This window comes from Tachypleus tridentatus, chromosome 4 (genome assembly GCF_004210375.1).
Source record: "Tachypleus tridentatus isolate NWPU-2018 chromosome 4, ASM421037v1, whole genome shotgun sequence".
NCBI lineage: Eukaryota > Metazoa > Arthropoda > Merostomata > Xiphosura > Limulidae > Tachypleus > Tachypleus tridentatus.
The window spans coordinates 87,979,699-88,000,140 of NC_134828.1; the positions used below are offsets into that span (position 1 = coordinate 87,979,699).

Consider the following 20,442-nt stretch of genomic DNA (forward strand, 5'->3'; position numbering starts at 1 on the left):
TCTTTCAACCATACTAAATTGTGTCTATGCACAATGAATACTAGTTGCTCATTACAACTTTACATAAAACTAGAAAACGTTCGATGGATAGATAGAAAGGAAAAGATAGAGATAGATCTAGAATGTAGTCCATTAATATGAGCGTTGCATGAGCGCTCGTCTGTTATATCCATTCTGTTAATGACTTTTGTTAAGACTATCGCGTTCCCATAGATCTTGGCTGTGTGTTTACAAGTTCGTTACCTTCTACACTTTACCTTTAGAGTACAATCTGTACTTTTCAGTTTAAAGACAATATCACAAACACCGACAGCTTATTTCAATCTACAGAAAAAGGATATTGCATCATAGCTGTAAGTGGCCATTCTGCCTTGAGTATTAACCAATCCGTGAGGCCATTTGTTTTTATTCTCTTAAGTCAAAAAAAGATCAATATCTGCCAGAACTGAGGAGCTTGATCCAGAAAAATGGCCTCATTACGAAGACAGCTGGTCCATGCTTAATGTTTTAGTGCGCGTATTTAAAAGTCAGTTCGTCACAGCCCTGAGTATACGTTGTAACAGTCTGGCACGCGCTCTAGACGCTCTAATTATCCTCTATTACTCTGGCTCGTGTAGTGATTGATTGAACAAATAGCTTATGTCGATCACTAACTTTAGTAAGGTTGTTATTGCAACTAGGAATTTATAGAATGGGCTCATGTGATTGGTGCACAGACTAACTTGCATACAGTTCCTTATATTCCTATTTCTTGTAGTCTAGTGTGTCAAATACAAGCACTATTTTTATAATGGCTCTTTTTTCTCTCTCCAGGAAAACAAACCAGTAGAAATGATGAAATGGTTAATTTGTGTACAGTTATTCGTTGTCAAATATCTTTATAAATGTCTATCTCAAAACTGCGCGCTATGTCGGCTGATATTCCGGATTACTAACTATGACAAAGTTAAATTATCCAGTTAATGACCTTTTTATTTTTGGATAACAGTTTATCCCTCCCGTAAAAAAACGTGTATAAAATATGAAAATACACAACTATGTTAAATTAGGCTGAAAACAGACGCTACATATTACTTAGCTGTATGTGTTTCGAATTTTCCAAACTAAGTATTCTAGTTCTCAAAACAAGAATCAGCTTTACTCAGACTGGATAAAATAATGTAAAGGTCACCAAATGGTGGCAAAACATTTACAAGTAATTAAATCATAACTCAAAAACCTGTAACTACAATGTTTTACGCTTTGTCAACCGTTCTCTTCTTCATTACTATAACACGAAAAATAGTAACTCAACTGAAACTTTATGTCTTCTTAAGGTAAATTATTACAACACACCTAGCTACAAACCAAACGTGACTCTCCTGGTCCACGAGGGGTCCGAACATACTCCTGGTTTCAGAGTACCTGCGGTAGGCTTACAGAGTAATATTTATCAAAGTTTACATGATAATTTGTGCAGTTCTTTCTGTTCAGTATAAAACTTAGTTTGTCCTAATTGTCCAAGCTTAATCGTTTATTTACTATACCATGTGTAACGCAGCTTGTCCTAATTATCCAAACATAGCTCTTTCTGTTTGTGTGAAACGTAACTTGTTCTAATTATTTAAATTTAGTTCTTTCTGCTCAGTGCGAAACATAGTTTGTTTTGTTCTATTTGCTCAAGTTTAGTTATTTCTTTAGTGTATGAAACGTGGCTTGTTTTAATCCTTCAAGTTTAGTTCTTTTTTCTGACTTATCTTAATTATTCATACGAGATGTAATTCGCTTTATACATTGAAATATAGCTCTTTCTTTTCCGTTAATTTGACAAGATTAGCATTTCGGAAAACGAAGATCTTTGATAGCGGCGGTATCCTCGCCAATATGCAAATATACCGGAGATCACAGAATCTGAATGTTTTATGTTTTTGTTAGATGTTAATTAAACATAATATTTGCGCTCCAGTAAGCTGTAACTACAATAATATACAGTACAAACATTCTCAGACTTAGGCAGAAATCTATAAAAAGGGATTTGAGGCTACTTTTGAAGAAAAAAAGAAAATTCATGGTAAACCCATAGTGGCACATCCCACATAATGTGTTACATTTTTACTGATACAGGTTTTACACCTTTTAACTCTGTTTTATTCATATATACGAGTAGTTTAGGAGGTGCAATCGTAGCATATGAAATATTAACTATATTTATTATTATTATAATTTTCACTTTTACACTTACATTCTTAAGTTATTTTTTCTTTCTCAGTTATTTACCAGAAACATGAGGTTAAGGTGTATAATGAAAACGTTCTTCAAGGAAACACTGCAGTATTACGATGCCTTATACCAAGTAGCATCAGAGACCACGTAAGTGTGACGTCATGGACTAGGACAGATGGGCTTGTTATATTCCCTTCTCAGTCATATGGTAAGAAGTTTGATGTATACTTATGTGGTAAATAGTTTTCAGTGTAGGTATATACATATACATATATATATTTTAAATTAGGCTTTGTATATTTACTTATTATGGCCTACGTGACTTTTCTAACACTGTTGAGCGAATATCACTTTTGCAATTCGATTCGATCATGGATTCAATATTTGGAAATAATTCTGATTATGGTTATCATTTATTCTGATGACATCATTTTGAGAAAAACGACAACAAGGAAGCAACGGAAAAAATTCAAAAAATAATCGATGACTTGGTGTTCATTGACTTGATAAATAACCTCACACTTCATACAGGAAATAATAGTTAATAATAGTCGACTTGGTGTTCATCAGCTCAATAAATAACATGAGACAAAAACGAATAGTTTACAAGAGATAATTTGGTGTCATTAACTTGATAAATAATTTTACCCATTATGCACGAAAAATTAGTTAATAATAGACGACTTAGTTTGCACTAACTCAGTAAATAATGTAAGAGTCATACACGAAAGAACAGCAGATAAAAGATGACTTCTTCTAAATAACTTAATGAATAATAAAAGAGGTTGTAAAAGGAAGAAAACTAATTTGGAGTGTGTTTTATTTAGTTATTAAAAATGTAATTTGTTATTTTGCCTTGTTGATTTCTGAGAAAACATTATAATTAATTATAATTACGAAAGAGTGTGTGTACCTGAACTGTATATACTTCACTGATCAGTAATCGTTTTGTGTTACTGACTCGCAAGTTGTTTCTTATGCGTTTTTCTGACTAAACTAGGATGTTCTGGCGCGATTTTGAACATATTTTTACGTTGTTTCTAATAAAAAACACCATGTATTAGGCCGTATAGTATGCATTCTGAGAGCTGTATTTCCAGCAAGATAGCATGTCTCTGTCTTGGTTGAAGGTCTATCCCGAACGACAGATTCCAGAGCTGTTTAACGGGGTTTACCAAATAAAAATAATTAACCCGACACGCTGGTGTTGCAGGGAGTGAAGATAACCGAAAAATAATTATCCTACGTATGTTCATAGAAATATTTATTTAACACGTATTATTTTTGGTGCACAGTTCAATATTGAAATCTTGTTTTCTGTTAGCCTTTCAGATAAGATAGTGTTGAGATCAGTGCTTCTGAGTTTTTCTCTTATAATGAACAAACAAACAATGCCTGGTGTCATGTACTAATCAAATCAAAATGCAGATAGTAAGTGATCATATAAATTCGATTCCAGTGTTTATTTTCACAACCGATAAACCAATTGAACTTTTCATTAACCGCTCAGCGCTGTTTTCTAATTTGACAGTTTAAATTTGTTCACGAAAATTACAAATTTTGTTTCTTGAAAAACGAAAGGTTTTGCGTATAAATATTTTGAAATATGCAGATACAGATATAGATCTTTATTCTTACTATTCCCCAACAGCTTTGCGCCCTCTTGCATGACTCAGCGTAAAGTTTGTGGCTGAAAATTAAGTGTTGATACTTGCGTTAGGCACAGCTCAGTGTATAACTTTGCGCTTAGCAACAGACAAAACAGCTTCGAGTCGATACCACTTAAAGATAGTTATACAAAAAAGACAAAAATTAAACATTTATGTTGAAACTAAGTATTTTGTAGTGTTTGAAATAGGGGAGGCAGCGGGGAACATTTGTTCACCCACTTAAGAAAAGAGCAAGAATGTTTGATTTCGGCCCCAAGCAAATATCTTTATAAAAGCTGTCATTAGAAAATATTTTCGAATTCCATAAAGTTGTCGCGAGAGTACCCTAAACTATATTGTACTTCGTAACGTGTCTTTGAAATAATAGAAGTAGGCGTCTAATTGTCTTCCCTACCATTTTAAGAAGAGAAAAAAGCTACTATTGCGTTCTTCTAGTTTGTTTGTTTTTTTGTGTGTGTATCGAGCATTGATATTTTGCGGCACGTGTTTTTCTTAGTCACTCTGAGAATCGATGCTATAAATTTCTTGTTTTTTTTTCTCAGCATTTTATAAGTTGTTAGTCTACGAACTTTTCTGGTAAGTTTAAATACTGTTTGTTTGTTGTTGAGCACAAAACCCTCAGAGTGATTCGAACACCAAATGTTTACGATTTAAGTTTCTAACCACACCGTTGAGCCGCCGAATTTAAATCAATACCAATTCTAAAACATGTTATTTTCCATTAAATTTGATGTTTCTTTTTCGTCATTATGATGTAAACGTAACAGACGACAGAGGGAGTCTACGCTATCATTATGTAATATTTGTTTAAAATGATTTTTGGCGACTGTCATTCGATTTGTTTCATTTTTGTTAGATTCGAACGCCAAACATGTGGCATTTCCCACAGGAGAATTGCATGTCCGGCATGCAGATTATGGTGATGGTGACGTAAGCTACAGGTGTCACGTGACAGACCGCCTTTCTAGACAGAGTTTCCAAAGCGCTACGTCAGGTCGATTGAATGTTATAGGTAAGGAGACTAAATTAAATACGCAACCCAGTAATTATATTAACATTTAGGTGAATGCAGTTTGTAACAGGAATGTAAAGTAATTGAGTTATGTCTCTAATTAATTAAATAAAATAACATTTGTGCCAAATACTAAAATTTTTCATCACATATGTTCACAGAGATATGGTACCGCTAAGTGTGTGTGTGTGTGTGTGTGTGGGAGGGAGGTATTCTGGTAACTTTCCTGAACATTTAGATAAGTCCGGGTATTTTACTGTTTGGTCCAATATTACTCGTGTTAACGTGTATAAATCACAATAGCTCGGAGGAGAGAGGGGGGGAAATGATCAAACAAAATATTTTTTCCCGAAAATTTCCTCCAGTAGGATTATAACAACACTCAGATCCGTATTACCTATCGCCATTAGAACTTGTTGTATGTGTATTATATGTAGCGAGAGAATTTATCAGATTTCACCATTATTCGTAAGCTTCATATGTGAAATTAAAAACAAATTCGGAGGAGATATTGGTTACTCAGGCTACGAGCATTTCGGTTCCAAAACAGCAAACCACTGCTTGCCTTCATTTGTAAGAAGATATTTGCTTTTAATAGAACATAAGATAAAAACTCGCTACAGAATCAAAACAAACAAAAACTAGTAGAACGCTTGTACCCTGAAATTGGCATTCCCGGAGTTTCCATCATGGCTGTATATATATATATATATATATGTTTAACTAGCGTATGAAACCCAAGCTGACTAAATCAATATCGATTAAAAAGGAGAGTTTCAAACTAACCTTCGAATGCCATTCCTGACAACGCACCATTGAAACAAGCACTCGGTTATTTGTTTTTCCTAATATGTATGACTCCTTATATGGCACGTGACTAAACGACCAGCTGTTCCTCATTTAAAAGTGTTACCAGGCGAAAAGCAATCAGTCACGGTATCCGTCGACTACTTTCGCTGTTCTTAACCGATCAGCTGGCTTAACTGCAACTTTTATAACGCGCTCGCAACTGAAAGTGAACAACACTTTCAGTGGCACATCGCATTTTGAACCTTGAATTTTCCGATACTATCTGCCTTCCTTTTAGTCTTACACTACTAAATTATGGATGGCTAGCGCGGCTCGCCCTTGTGTAGCTTTGCTCGAAATTCAAACCAAACAAACGAACTTGTTTCACAATTATTATTTATTCTGACTTTTTTTTAAACCGTGTTATACGTCTGGCCGATAGGAGAACAGGAGATCAGTTTTTATTGAGTATTTTGGTTGATATAAGTGACCGTTAACTGATGTGTAATTCCTGCATAGTGAACATTAAATAATTTTTCCGATATTTTTTTTTAGAGTTATAGTTTTAAGCTGTTTAATTTAGTTCGTGTCACAGAATAAGGAAGAATGCAGAGCTATTCAATATTCAAAGACAGTCGGAGTTGGTCAAACGTTGAAGAGTCGGCAAGTTAGAACCATGATTCAATTGCCTCTATATGTGTCCCACCATCTCCACAAATTACCTCTTTCTTCCCCTGATAAACGACATATGTTTGAGGTAAATACGTTAAATACTACATGAGGGTCAGAGTATCTGCACTTCGACCTCTTTCAGGGCAATGTTCGTGTAGGTACTTATATTCGTGTGAATAAATACACCATCTCTTTATTATCGGTTGCAAAACCTGCACATGGCAAACAGTTCCTTATGTATTTTTCATATACATTAATGTTACATTAATCGAGAGCATTTACATAAACACCCTTTCAGTGCTGTCCTATCAGCTCAAAACTAGTGTACGTTTCTTACTCTATCATTAACCGCCTTTATTATATGCTTATTCTTAACGTATATATATTTATTGGTGAGAGGTACTTAGGGTTATCCCCATCATGTGTGCATTAGCAATCTAATACACACAGAAGGTCATTTTTCTCCAATTTTTCGAGAAATAATTTATCGAATTATGGAGGAATTTAAGCTAGAGTCTCTCTTGTTTGTATAGAGCGTCATGTCTTATAGACCAGGGGAGCCATGTGCAGTTTTATCTCTTCCTCCCTTCTTGACTATTAGTTTAATACAAGTCGTGGTTTCTTTCATTTATTAGAGATTTGTAACATTACAACTGGATTTGGATATTCTCTGCTGTCGACACAAAAAAGATTGGCCCGGCATGGCTATGTGGTTAAAGCACTTGACTTGTAATCTGAGGGTCGCGAGTTCGAACCATCGTCACGCCAAACATGCTCGCCGTATCAGCTGTGGGGACGTTATAATGACGGTCAATCCCACTATTCGTTAGTAAAAGAGTAGTCCAAGGAGTAGCGGTGGATGATGTTAACAATCTAGTCTTATACTGCTAAAATAGGGACGGCTAGCACAGATAGCCCTCGTGTAGCTTTGCGCGAAATTCAAAACAAACAAACACAACGAAAACAGTCCGTTGTGTAACTTCACCCTTGACAATAAACAACACATTAATACCTGGAAGCATTATTAAAATCACAACTCGTATTAAATCATCTGCATGCTTCATTTGTCTAAGTTTATAGTCATTATTGAGAAGAACGAATGTATTTCACTTTAAAAATATGCTTTTGTCAATGATAATTTGATTCTTTCAGATCTCATAAAAACGTTTATTTTGCAAGTGCGTGCATTTTCGATGAGAACGGTTACCTTATTTTACTGCACAAACTAACAGAAATACGATGAAAGACATATTCTGTTAAATGTTTGATCACGTGAAACAGATCTCACAGAGCACCTGGTGTTTTAGTTGGTTTAGTATTTGCCTTTTAAAAATCTTGCTTTTGTTCAATAACATCACGTCTTAATATCAGGATCGCGAAACATTATGCTACTTATTTCTATACAAAACTACGTGTTGACATCCATAATATATGTAATACGAACTTAAGATTCCATTAAAATAAATATTCTCCAAGAGAAACCAATATTATTTTCTCTTCAAGGAATCTTTAATGACGCTCTTAGCAAGCAGAACTATTAGTTAATGTTCTTTATACAACACATTTGAAATGAGACTTTTGATTATACCTTAGCAGAGCAGGACACCGTAGAACTTAAACTAGGGGGCTCTCTTATACATTATATCATTTATTGTTTCCTTTTTTCGAAAGAAAATTTACACGCTAAAGACCGAACTTGGAAACTTACCAAATATGTCGATTAATTTTAATTTTTCGTTACATTTTGCTCGAACTTGTACATTAATAATATTTATAACGATTGTTTTTTGCAAAATCAATAATAACTTGAAGTTATTTCTCGTTTCTAAGAAGCGCTTCTTATTTCTGAGTGTAATTTCTTATCTTTATTCTTTTATCATTTCACTGTGACAACAAAAATCAATTGTACGTTATTGAATATTATCTTCATTAGAACCTCTCCAAGTGCTTATCCGAATGTAGTTTTTGTTCATTCTTTAAGTGTTAAGTACTAACAAAATATCGGTTACAACTGACAAAAGATATCTGGGCTACATAAATTTAGTTAACAATTAAATATGCAAGTTTACATAACTTTTGCTGTGAAAAGAAATTCACATTATTTTGTTAAGTTTCATGTTCTCCCTTATCGATACTCATGATGAAAACAATTACGTTACGTATGTAATGGAGTCACAATTTTTTATTTCATTTTTACTTCAGTGTTTGGTAACATTTGAACTACTTTGAATTATGACCTATAAGTTTAAGAAAGTCATGAAATAAATTAAACTTCAACTACCAAGACTTGTGCCCGCAATGGTCAGTTGCAAACTGTCTTTTTTTTTAAATTGAAGATGACTTAAGAAGGTCGAAACATTGTTTTCTGCTTTATTAGTAAGTGTTGATACCCATACAAGCACTCCTGAGATACATTTTTACTTCAAGTGGGTTTCACGTCATCAGGGATCGATATATTTGTTAATCTGTTTACCAGTTATTTGTATGTCAAACTAACCAACGCGTGAGGCTGGGCGAATTTGGCCCGTCTCTTTATCTGTCTGTCAAGCCGTACTTCTGGCCGATGTGTTTGTTAATCTGTATATCATTTACCTGTCGGTCTGTCAAGCCAATAAACTTACCTGCTACCTAATGGGAGCTACTGTTACTTATTTGTTTCATAATAAACTTGTAGAAGAAATGCCCTTGCGAGTTGCTAGAACTGCAAAATGACAGGCATCTTGGTATGTTGCCTCACATACAGTCTTCTTAACGAGTAACTATTACTTCAGATGCTAGATTAAGGAACGCTAACTTGTGAGAAATGTGATACGTAGAAAGTATCTTTAGGTATAATAAGTGCGTTAGCATAATATTTTTAATTTCACATTTATACCGAGAACAGGAACCGAACTGCTGGGGTATAAGCAGTTAGCTTGGTATAAAGTTAGTAATGTCATCGATAACCGATGTAAAATGATGTATGAAAGTGGCAAAAAGAATGCAAACAATAATATCGGCAAAATACAGCTACACATAGATCATCCTTACATGACTTTTCAGTATTAACAGAAAGCTTATTTCAAAGGGTAACAATATCATCGTTTACACTATAATTGTGTTTTTTAGCTGCGACATATCGATTCATTGAACGACTTCGAGTTTTTGTTTTGTTTCTGTTCAAGTCCAAACGTTTATCTCATAGCTCTCTTGGCCATTCTGAGATCTACTTACAGTTTTGGACTCAAGTAATCAAACTCTTTCGATTGAAGTATTTGACCACACTCAAAGCCTCATAGATTAATTTACTCTAATCTTGTCTAAATTAATTTCAATTTGAGTGTAGGCTCGTACAGATCTTGATGAGTAATAAAAATGAATCGGATATACGCGCGCCCCTCGCTTGGTATTGCTGGTGCACAAAGACATCGCTAGTAAAAACAGAAAAAAAGAAAAGGTCCCACAGATTAATTTACTCTAATTCTGCTTTAAAGAATTTCATGTGCCGCGACTATTATGAATTCCGTTTTGTTTTTAAATTACTACTAGTTATTACGACTAGACAATGACATCGTGCACTGCCCAGAAACACAGGGAGTGGATGTAGGTTTACACTGACATTAGTGATAAAGTAGTTGTAGAGATGTTTCGATGAAACAAGAAGAAGGAAGATGAACGACTCGGTGAGTTGGGCACTTTCTGGTTTGGCATCATAGCGACGGTTTCTTGTCTTATTTGAGGGCTTACTGGGTAGAGAAACAAATGAAAGTGAGTGGTGATCACCTATAGAAATAAAACACGCTGTCACTGTTGATTTTTTTAGAGTGAATACTTGTATTATGCCTATTGAGTACCTTGACCATCATTACATATAGATTCTACCAATTCTATGATTAAAGTGTTTTTTTTTTACTGTTCTTTTTCATTGTTCTAACTAACAGATGGATAGACAACACCATCTACTTACGCAGATTGCTAAAATGTATGACTTGACTGGTAACTGTTTTTCAAATCATTTACAGAGAGATATATCATACATTTACTAACGCATTCGGTGTCACTGATAACTTTTGTTTTCACAAAGCTGATAAAAAAGACGGACAGACAGACAAGTGAAAAATTGTTATTGCGCCTTATATCAGTGATGGTGATTTTATTTTACTTCTGCTGGCAGGTTTATAGTTACAATTTACTAGCTGTTCCAACCAAATTAATCTCGGTCAGCTTATAACTAAACAAGTTTTCTTTTTTCGGAAGCTCTGCTCATCACTGGACCTTGCTAACATCTTCAACCAATTAAAAAGAATGGCAACTACACGTTCTTTTAGGAAACGTTCAAGTACGCTTGTCTTAATTAGTGGGGGATCTTAAGTTAGCATGTTCTTTTACTTGTGTTAACAAGTTTCTTTTAGTAGAACCAATACAGATTTGCTGGCAGCAAGAACTAGCAAATGTATAAGCTACTTTGATGAATGTAAAACACGAATCTGGTCCTCAAATTAAAAAAAAATAAATCCAAGGCAACAACTAGATTTAAACGTACACTTTAACTGTACTTAAGTATACACTCTTCGAATGAGGTTTTTCTTCTCAACTTATTTTTGATAATTAAAGAATGTTCGTCCAGTATAAGTGTTTGTGTCTTCTTATAGCAAAGCCACATCGGGCTATCTGGTGAGTCCACCGAGGGGACTCGAACCCCTGATTTTAGTGTTGTAAATCTGTAGACTTATCGCTGTACGAGCGAAGGACCCAGTACAATTATATATCAGTATATATTTGTCCATGTATAATAAATAAATAATACTAAGATATTTAAAAACTCAAGAATACATGGTGTACTAATACTTCACTGACTTGAATAATTACGAAATTGACAAAATTTTGAAAATTATTTTCATATAAGAATGATTTGATATTATTCAAATCTTTACTTAAAACCTCAAATGTGCCAGATATTTTATACGATCGATGAAACAGAATTTTAGTAAATTCTTTTTAAGCATATTCGTAATGAAACGTAAAAGTTAACGCACACAAACCAGTAAAGATTTTATTATGATGAACATCACATAATCCATATCTGGGTTGGCACTGCGATCTATGTAGCTAAATGAAGCAGTCTAAATTTCAAACCAAAGCAGGAATTAAAATTGTTTTAAAATCTGTCCAAGTAATATCACTTTACTTGATTGTGTACTTTTAATTGCAGTATTTATTTTGTTTTGGATAATTCCTATAGCAATTATACGAATAAACTTTTTCAACTTTCCATTACAATTTTAGCTTTTGCTCTATTTATTTGTTGTATTTATATATTCATGGAATGCACACAATATCTATAAGCTATCGGTACAGCCATATCTCTGATAATTGTAACGTTTACAAGAATTAAAAACACAATGACAAATTTAGTCCTCACTTTGCCCTATAGATAAATGTACAAAGTGGGGATTTAGTTTAATAAATTTGTGATTGTGGTTTTTAATTCTTGTTTGATTACTTTTTTTTTAGCAGGATCCCTACTTTATTTTAAAGTCATAATTGTTCTTAATAGTATTGTTCGTTTACTTTAAAGTATATACTTTAGCTTTAGAAGCTGTCACGTGTCTATTTTAGGCGCATGAACAATTTGGAAACCTTGTCGATTCCGATTATTAAGTACTACCGTATTTAATAATATTTGTACGTAATGATTATATATCAAAACTGGCACGTTACTGTCAGACTTCAACTGTTCTATTTCATGAGAAGAATAAAACCTGTCTTTTAGAGTATAATCATTGGCAGTAAACTTCTTAATGAAATAAACTAAAAATCAATTAAAATGTGGTTATAAGTTCCAATGTTAGAAGCTAGCTATAGGCTACAAAGGACATTCTTCTTTATTTCAAGTACGGTAGTATAATACGTATTAGTAGAGATCGACAGGTTTCTAAATAAATGACGCTCCGAAAAACCACCTTACTGAATTGCTAAGCGAAAATCCGACCATCCATACTACTGGTTGCGATATATTATGTGCATTTATACCAATAATACGGTCCACACTTTGACAACTTTTACACTTATCTGTAACCCAAAGTAAGTATTAAATTTTATAAACTTAAACCACGGTTTGTATTCTTGTTTCATTACATTTTGTAGCAAGATTTCTACTTCTTTTAATAACAATTTTTAATACTTTTGTGATTTGGATTGTTTTGAATTTCGCGCAAAGCTACACGAGGGCTATCTATGCTAGCCGTCCCTAATTTAGCAGTGTAAGATTAGAGGGAAGTTAGCTAGTTATCAACACCCACCGCCAACTCTTGGACTTCTATTTTACCAACAAATAGGCTGAAAGGGCGAGCATGTTTGGTGTGTTTGTTTTCTATTTTTATTTAATTTCGCGCAAAGCTATACGAGGGCTATCTGCGCTAGCCGTCTCTAATTTTGCAGTGTAAAACTAGAGAGAAGGCAGCTAGTCATCACCACCCACCGCCAACTCTTAGGCTACTCTTTTACCGACGAATAGTGGATTGACCGTCACATTATAACGCTCCCACGGCTGATAGGGCGAGCATGTTTGGTGCTACGCGGATTCGAACCCGCGACCCTCTGACTACGAGTCCAGAATATTCTTGTGAATTTAATGTATACCATAAAAACACAGGTATGATTACCTGTGGTCTAACGTTCAAACACATTAAAAATATTATCTTTACTCAGTTGGTTCACAACGACGTAACGTGATAAATTTCATAGAATAACTTGAAACGTTTACAGCATTCCTTAAGTATTAATCTTTAATTAAAATTACAATACTGTTTTCATTGATCTAATTTGAAAATGGCAATATTGTCATTTTTAAATTAATTTATGTAAAGCTTTAGCTATTCCTTAAATTAAATTAATAATATTTTTGTGTTCACAATTAAAATAATGATTAAAAGTGTTTTGATGTTACTAAGAAGAATGACGGCTTAGTCCGAAAGCCAGTGGTCGCATAATTGAAGGTCTTTTGGACAAGGACTGTGTTTTGTGTATAATTATGATAATATATAAACATTTTACTTTTATTAATATTGTAGTTTTAGAAGGAGATGGAGATTTTACTTCTAGAAATAGTTTTTACTGTATTACTTTTATGTTAGTCTTAACAGACTTATTAGCTCCATTGGAGTTATCAGGACCAAAATTAGTAAGCAGAACTGAAGTATCCTAGAGTGTCTCATTACCTGTATGTTGTGACCCACTATTAAGAGACATGAAGTTGTCTAGAAGATCCCTCGAACATGATGGGGGTCTAGGAATGGATTTTCAGGGTCGCTGAACCCGAATCCAGCATTGGATATTGTGTTCCTGGCCTTTCTCAAGAGTCACGGGCGGGTCTCCTAACGCGTTTTTTTGGGAGAGAGTAGGAGTAGGAATAGCTACAACGGTAATTGGGGAAAAATATCTTGATCGATACATTGGTGCATCTTTGAATTATGAGAGTTCTCTGAAACCCGTAGAGGAGTGCGGGTATTTTATACTAGTAATATGTCTCGTAATATTCCTACTAGTTAATTAAATAACCTAAATTTAAGTGCAACAACGTAACAACGTAAGTTTCTTAATTTCCAACTTCTTGTAGGAAATAAGTAGTATCAGACACCACAACAGAAGTTTTGGTTTGTTTTGATTTTCGCGCAAAGCTACAGGAGGGCTATGTGCGCTAGCCGCCCTTAATTTTGCAATATAAGACTAGAAGGAAAGCAGCTAGTCATCACCACCCACCGCCAAACTCTTAGGATACTCTTTTACCAATGAATAGTGGGATTGACCGTTACATTATAATGTCCCCACGGCTGAAAGGGCGAGCAATAATAACAAATATGGCCTGGCATGGCCAAGCGCGTAACACGTGCGACTCGTAATCCGAGGGTCGCGGGTTCGCGCCTGCGTCGCGCCAAACATGCTCGACCTCCCAGCCGTGGGGGCGTCTTACACTGCTAAATTAGGGACTGCTCGGTGCAGTGGGCTAACAACCTACTCACTTAAATACTTGTTGAAGAATCCGCAAGCGATTGCGGCCCTATGTTCCTAGATGGAATCTAATGGTGATAACTAACTAATAACAAATATAGAGATTTTATTGAAACGGATGTTTAACAAACCTAGAACATTATGAGTCTGGTTCAGTTATTCGAGCAATGTTACACAAATATTATCTGCTCTAGCCGTCTATAACTTTTGAACTATAAGCCTGGAGGAAGGCCATTCTTATCAAAGAATAGAATTTGACTTTCATTGTTATAATCCACCCACGGCCCCCAAAGTATGGAATGTAGTGTTTGCAGCAGTGGGACGCGAACTAGAGATCTAAGACCTCATCAGCCGGTAGGAAATCAAGAACTCTAAACAAACATGCTTTAAGCCGCCGAGAAAAGAGAAAAATACATGTGGTGACCAAATATTAAGCTGTGTATATTTAAATGACCTTTTGAAATTCAACTGCATGTATTTTTATTTTGCTTCTTTAACTGTCTTGCTTTACGTTTATTGCCCCCCGCTAGTATAGCGGTAAGTCTATGGATTTTCAACGCTAAAATCAAGGGTTCGATTACCCTCGGTGGGCTTAGTAGATAGCCTCATGTAGCTTTGCTATAAGAACACACATACAAACATACTCGTTTATTGTTTCGTTTCTAAACTGATCCAAGACTTGTATTAGAAAACAAATGGTCCCTCACTAGTACAGCGGTATGTTTTCGGATTTACAACGCAAAATCAGGGGTTCAATTCCCTCGGTGGGCTCAGCTCGATAGCCCGACGTGACTTTGCTACAAGAAAACACACAAAAAAAACAAATAGCGAAAGGGCTAAGTGAGGCTGCAATATACGTTATTGATGACGAAGTTTTTAATATGAATTTGTTTTTTGTTTGCCTTTTACGCTTAAAAATGTAACAGTGATGAAAGTACACGAATGAAACTAAATGTGTTATCTTAAGAAACTTTCAACGAAAAACATTTTTATTTAAATCTAAATTTAAATTTTCTTTACACAATAATATTTTTAGAATGATAATATATTGCAAAATAATGTTTTGTTATTTAATCCAACTAATAAACATTCGGTAACCTTTGAAGGTTATTTTGAAAATTCACCAAATTTTTCAGCAATAGTTAAGCACCAAACAGATAAACGCTAAAAAGGAGTCCTTTACTAATAAATATCACTTTACTACTCTGCCATAAAGTTTAAGCTCTTCAACTTGGGTAGAGGTTTTTTTTACCAAGCAGAAACGTATCAGCACAGTTTTTGTATCTCAGTTTCTTATCAAGTTCAGCTTTTATTATTAGCCATTATTTGTTCAGTATCTTTCTACTTGAGTGAAATAACTGAATCGAAAGCAAATACATTTTTTAAAAAAATAATAAATTACACACCAATTCATTTATGGAAAAAAAAGTCATCACGTCATAAATTAATGTTTTAATATTCAAAAACCTGTCATTGTCTTTTAAAGATCAAAGTTTATTTAAAAAGTGGCGGTAACTGAGCTTTCTCACGCTATTCCGAAATACTCAAATCTGTTCGAATATAAGAACTCTTGCTTAAAACATGCAGAGATTAAAGGAACTAAATATCCCAATTAAAACTTCTCTTACGTTCTTCTAACCGAGTATAATTCTTTTTACGTTTTATCCCTTTGAAAATGTTCACAGTGTACATTGTCTATAAACTATGAAGAGGAATTACAAAATTAAAGTCCTTTTAGAATTACTAAAAGGTGCTCAAGTTCGATTATATTATTTAATTTATGTAGCTTAACTTTTCTTGTGCACGCATATGGTAGATATAAAAGTTGAGAAGGAATTGAGATAAAAAAAAAACGTACGGCAGGAAATTTGTCGATTATTCTGCCCTCTGATTATATTTAACTTTCGAAAAGAGTCCAATAGATTAGTACTATTCTCGTAGCGTGACTGAAATTAGGCTTACCTATTAGGTCCGGCAGACTTGTAATTAGATATTTGAAATATTGATTAACTGGGAACCGAGTCTATTCATGAATAAATCATTGGACGAACAGTAAAACTAAGATAAAAAGACGTTCACAAGCCACGTCTCTGAATGTTTAACTCCTGTGGGAAATTAAACGATCTTGTAAAATACAAGAGCAAAGAAACAGGTAAGACTAATTCACTAACTACAGATTTAATTGTTAATGTTATCTCTTACAGAAGCTAATGATAATAAACCATTATGACTAACAACAAAGACTGTTATTATAACAGCAACTGAATAACACAGAAAATTTTTTAAATAGATAGATATATAGACAGACAGACAGAGAGAGAAAAAAATATTTCTGAATGACTAACAACAAAGACTGTTATTATAACAGCAACTGAATAACACAAAAAATTTTAAATAGATAGATATATAGACAGACAGACAGAGAGAGATAAAAATATTTCTGAACATATCAGCTTCCAAGTTAATAGTTTTTTTTATTCAGCTTCAGTAAAAAAAAGTAAAATATGTTTTCTACTTTATTAAATGTAATGAGTATACACGTTGTCATTATTAAAGAATAGTTTGTAGTTTTTAAATATCATTTTCACTTTATTGTGTTACGGATAACAGTTTAAAACTGCACAAGCCTTTCCTAATTTAGGACTGATAGACCAATATTATGTTACGTATTTAATTTATCTCGGATGAGCCTCCAATTTATTATGTTACGCATTACAGTTTAAAATAGTCTAAAACTAAGTTAAATTGTAATGCATAATATAATAAAGCGGAGATTCGTCCGAGATAAATTATAATACGTAACATAATAAACTGGGGGCTTATTCGGGATAAATTATAATACGTAACACTAGAAACATCAACCACCGTCAATTCGTGGGCTACTCTTTACCAACAAAAGGGGAGGAATTGATCATCTCATTATAACGTCCCTACGGCTAAAAGGGCGAATATGTTCGGTGACGGGATTCGAATGTGTGATTCTTAGATTACAAGTTGAGTGCCTTAACCATCAGGTCAAGATATTTTCAATCTTTTGGTGGCTTGACTTTTAAACAGCGGGGATAATATAGGTAGCAGCATCAGTTGATGATTGCCGTCGTTTAAAGGTTAAGAAAATGAGCAGTTAGAAACTTGTAAGGACTTTAAAAATATACTATGATGCAGTAGATCAATGGTGATCACAAAATACATTTTAAGTTTTTTTTTTTTTGGTTTTCTTTAATTACTCGTGGACTATCAGACTTTACGGAACCAATAGGTCTGATTTTATGGTCAGAGTTTCTTTTTCTAATGCAGTTTATTTTATTTAATATGGAGTTTCATATTGTTGTTTTTGTGGAACTGTTCAGCTAACCCCTTTGTAGGTGATTTTTCGTTGTATTCAACTACTCTAGGAAAAATATTTGCACAGGTCACCGGCTGTAAATATTTAATAACCAGTTATTTTATGTTCACTTTCTGACACATAGACAAAATAGCACATTTTCAGTTGATATTAATTGTAAATTTTACCATTAGTATACTTTGAAGTAAAAGAGACAAAGCCCAAGATATTTAACTTACTTCGTTCCATATAACATTAAAATTGACTGTGATAATTGTATCTGAATTGTTTTACCATAGCCATAATTGTCTCTTATCATCCCAACATCATCTTCCGAGGTAAACATCTTCACTTGTGTTCTTGAATGAGAAAAAATGTTATATAATTTAATTGTATAATACGTTGGTAGAGACTTGTGATGATAATGACAACGAATCCCTGGTAGTTTCGAAGTCGATCCCAATAAATACGAGGGCTGTTCAAAAAATACGCACTGACGTCATAAAACAAAATGTACTTTATTTAGAAGTAACAGGTCTGGGACCCCTCAAAGTACTCTCCTCCCCAACGCACACACTTATCCCAACGGTGTTTCCACTTGTTGAAACAGTCCTGGTACGCTTCTTTTATAATGTCCTCCAGCTCCTTCGTCGCATTTGCCTTAATCTCTGGAATCGTCTCAAATCTTCTTCCTTTCAAGGGTCTTTTGAGTTTTGGGAACAAGAAAAAAATCGCAAGGAGCAAGTGAGTAGGGAGGTGGGGTGGGGAAAAACAGTTATCGAGTGTTTGGCCAAAAACTCACGAGTTCTGAGGGCCGAATTTCGCAGCAACGCGGTGCATCTTCAATTTTTCGGTCAAAATCTCGTAACAAGATCCATCTGATATCCCACACTCTTCAGCAAGCTCCCTGACAGTCAGACGTCGATTTGCCCGCACCAGGGTGTTGATTTTGTCGACGTGTGGGTCGTCAGTTGACGTGGAAGGACGTCGAGGACGCTCATCATCTTCAATGGACTGTCGACCATCCTTAAAACGTTCATGCCACTTGAAACATGCCGTACGCTTCATAGCAACATCACCGTAAGCCGTGTTAAGCATAGCAAAAGTTTCAGTCGCAGATTTTTCAAGTTTAACACAAAATTTCACAGCAAGTCGTTGCTCCTTCAGGTCATTCATTCTGAAATCCGCCAAACGAAGAAATCGCACTTCACTTAAAACTGCGTAGCTAATACACAAATGAAGATATCTGCAATCGGGAAATGGCGTCGTAATCAGCTGATCTGTGCGAACCTAGCGACACCAAGTGGATTCCCCTGGAACCAACTGGAGCCGCGCAATTCAAACAGTCCGCGTATTTTTTTTAACAGACCTCGTATATGATAATCTTATACCAAAGTAGGTCGTATTTTGAGAGCCAACTTAATCTTACGTTATATTCATACCTAAAGTGGGTGGTAAAGTGTAATTAGTTTAATAAAATCTGATATTTTCTGTTAGCAGATACTTACTCTTTGACAGTTGTGAAGTGAGAAACTAGCACTGTAAGTTTAAAATCAACGATTTTGTTTAAAGGCTACATTCAGTAACGAAATGAGAATCGAAAGTCGTAGCTAGACATTTACAATTACACATCAAAAACCTGATTATTCGAACTAGGCAAGTATGTTTTGTTCAGTTAGTTGTTCAATAAGGGTAGAGTTCCATATCTTCATTTAGTAAGAAGTTTCTCATCAGTAGTTAATTGTCTTACATTATGCAAATAGCTTAACGTAAAATTTAATTTTTAGTTAAGCAGATGAAAATGGAAGAAAATCATTAAATCTTTTAAAGGAATATATCAAGTCTAAGACTAAACTTTATTTACTCACGCATCATTTAATATTTGTTATTATTTACCTCTTTATAGACAAAAGTTCTCTCAAGTTGAAACATTACATGTGTTATTCACTATGTTTAAAACTTATTTACTTACATTAATGACATACATGGTTGAACAGCGTCGTTCAGTTCACTTAAGCCAAGTATTACACTTAATGTTATTACCAGTTTTTATAGTTTACTAAAATGTGTTGATCAGATCGTACTACTGTATAAAGATCAAGCCTGTGTATTGATTTCAGTGAAATAAAACTGAATTGTTAATTCAACATTCTTCATTCAACCTTCAGGCAACACATATTCTATTAATTACTAAATGAAAAATAATTTACATACAGAGACACATCAAAGTACCCGCAAGCAAATTAGCTAAACCATCCGAGCGTTTTTAATTTTCAAAACTTATAAGCATGCCTTATTAACTTTATTCTCGCAGGAAAGGAAATAAGGCAGAATGAAACGGAATTATTATATTTAATGAAAATGAAGATAAGGCGATATTTTATCTTTTTATAATTTTTTGAAAACAGAAATGAAAAATGTATAGTTGACGGACATACGAAACTGGTTGTGTAATTCTCTTTGTATTCCAGGCCAGGCATGGCCTGATAGGTTAAGGCGTTCGATAATCCGTTGGTTCGAATCCCCGTCGCACCAAACATGCTCGCCCTTTCAGCTGTGGGGGCGTTATAATGTGACGATCAATCCCACTATTCGTTGGGAAAAGAGTAGCCCAAGAGTTAGCGGTGGGTGGTGATGACTAGCTGCCTTCCCTCTAGTCTTACACTGCTAAATTAGGGACGGTTAGTGCGGATAGCCCTCGTGTAGCTTTGCGCGAAATTCAAAACAAAGAAACAAACTCTTTGTATTTCAACCTGGTAATTAGTTAAAGCTGCATTTTCCAA

The 20,442-nt window shown here is 34.5% G+C and overlaps 1 protein-coding gene across 2 annotated transcripts in view; it reads left to right on the plus strand.

Annotated features, from left to right (window-relative positions):
• The window catches only part of LOC143249644 (cell adhesion molecule Dscam1-like), an 85,315-nt gene that overhangs the window by 23,835 nt on the left and 41,038 nt on the right, over positions 1–20,442 (plus strand). For both annotated transcript variants that reach the window (XM_076499886.1, XM_076499887.1), the window contains exons 3-4: positions 2,249–2,410; positions 4,729–4,884. In XM_076499886.1, coding sequence (XP_076356001.1) covers positions 2,249–2,410; positions 4,729–4,884 — 318 coding nt within the window. The remainder of the gene's footprint in view (positions 1–2,248; positions 2,411–4,728; positions 4,885–20,442) is intronic.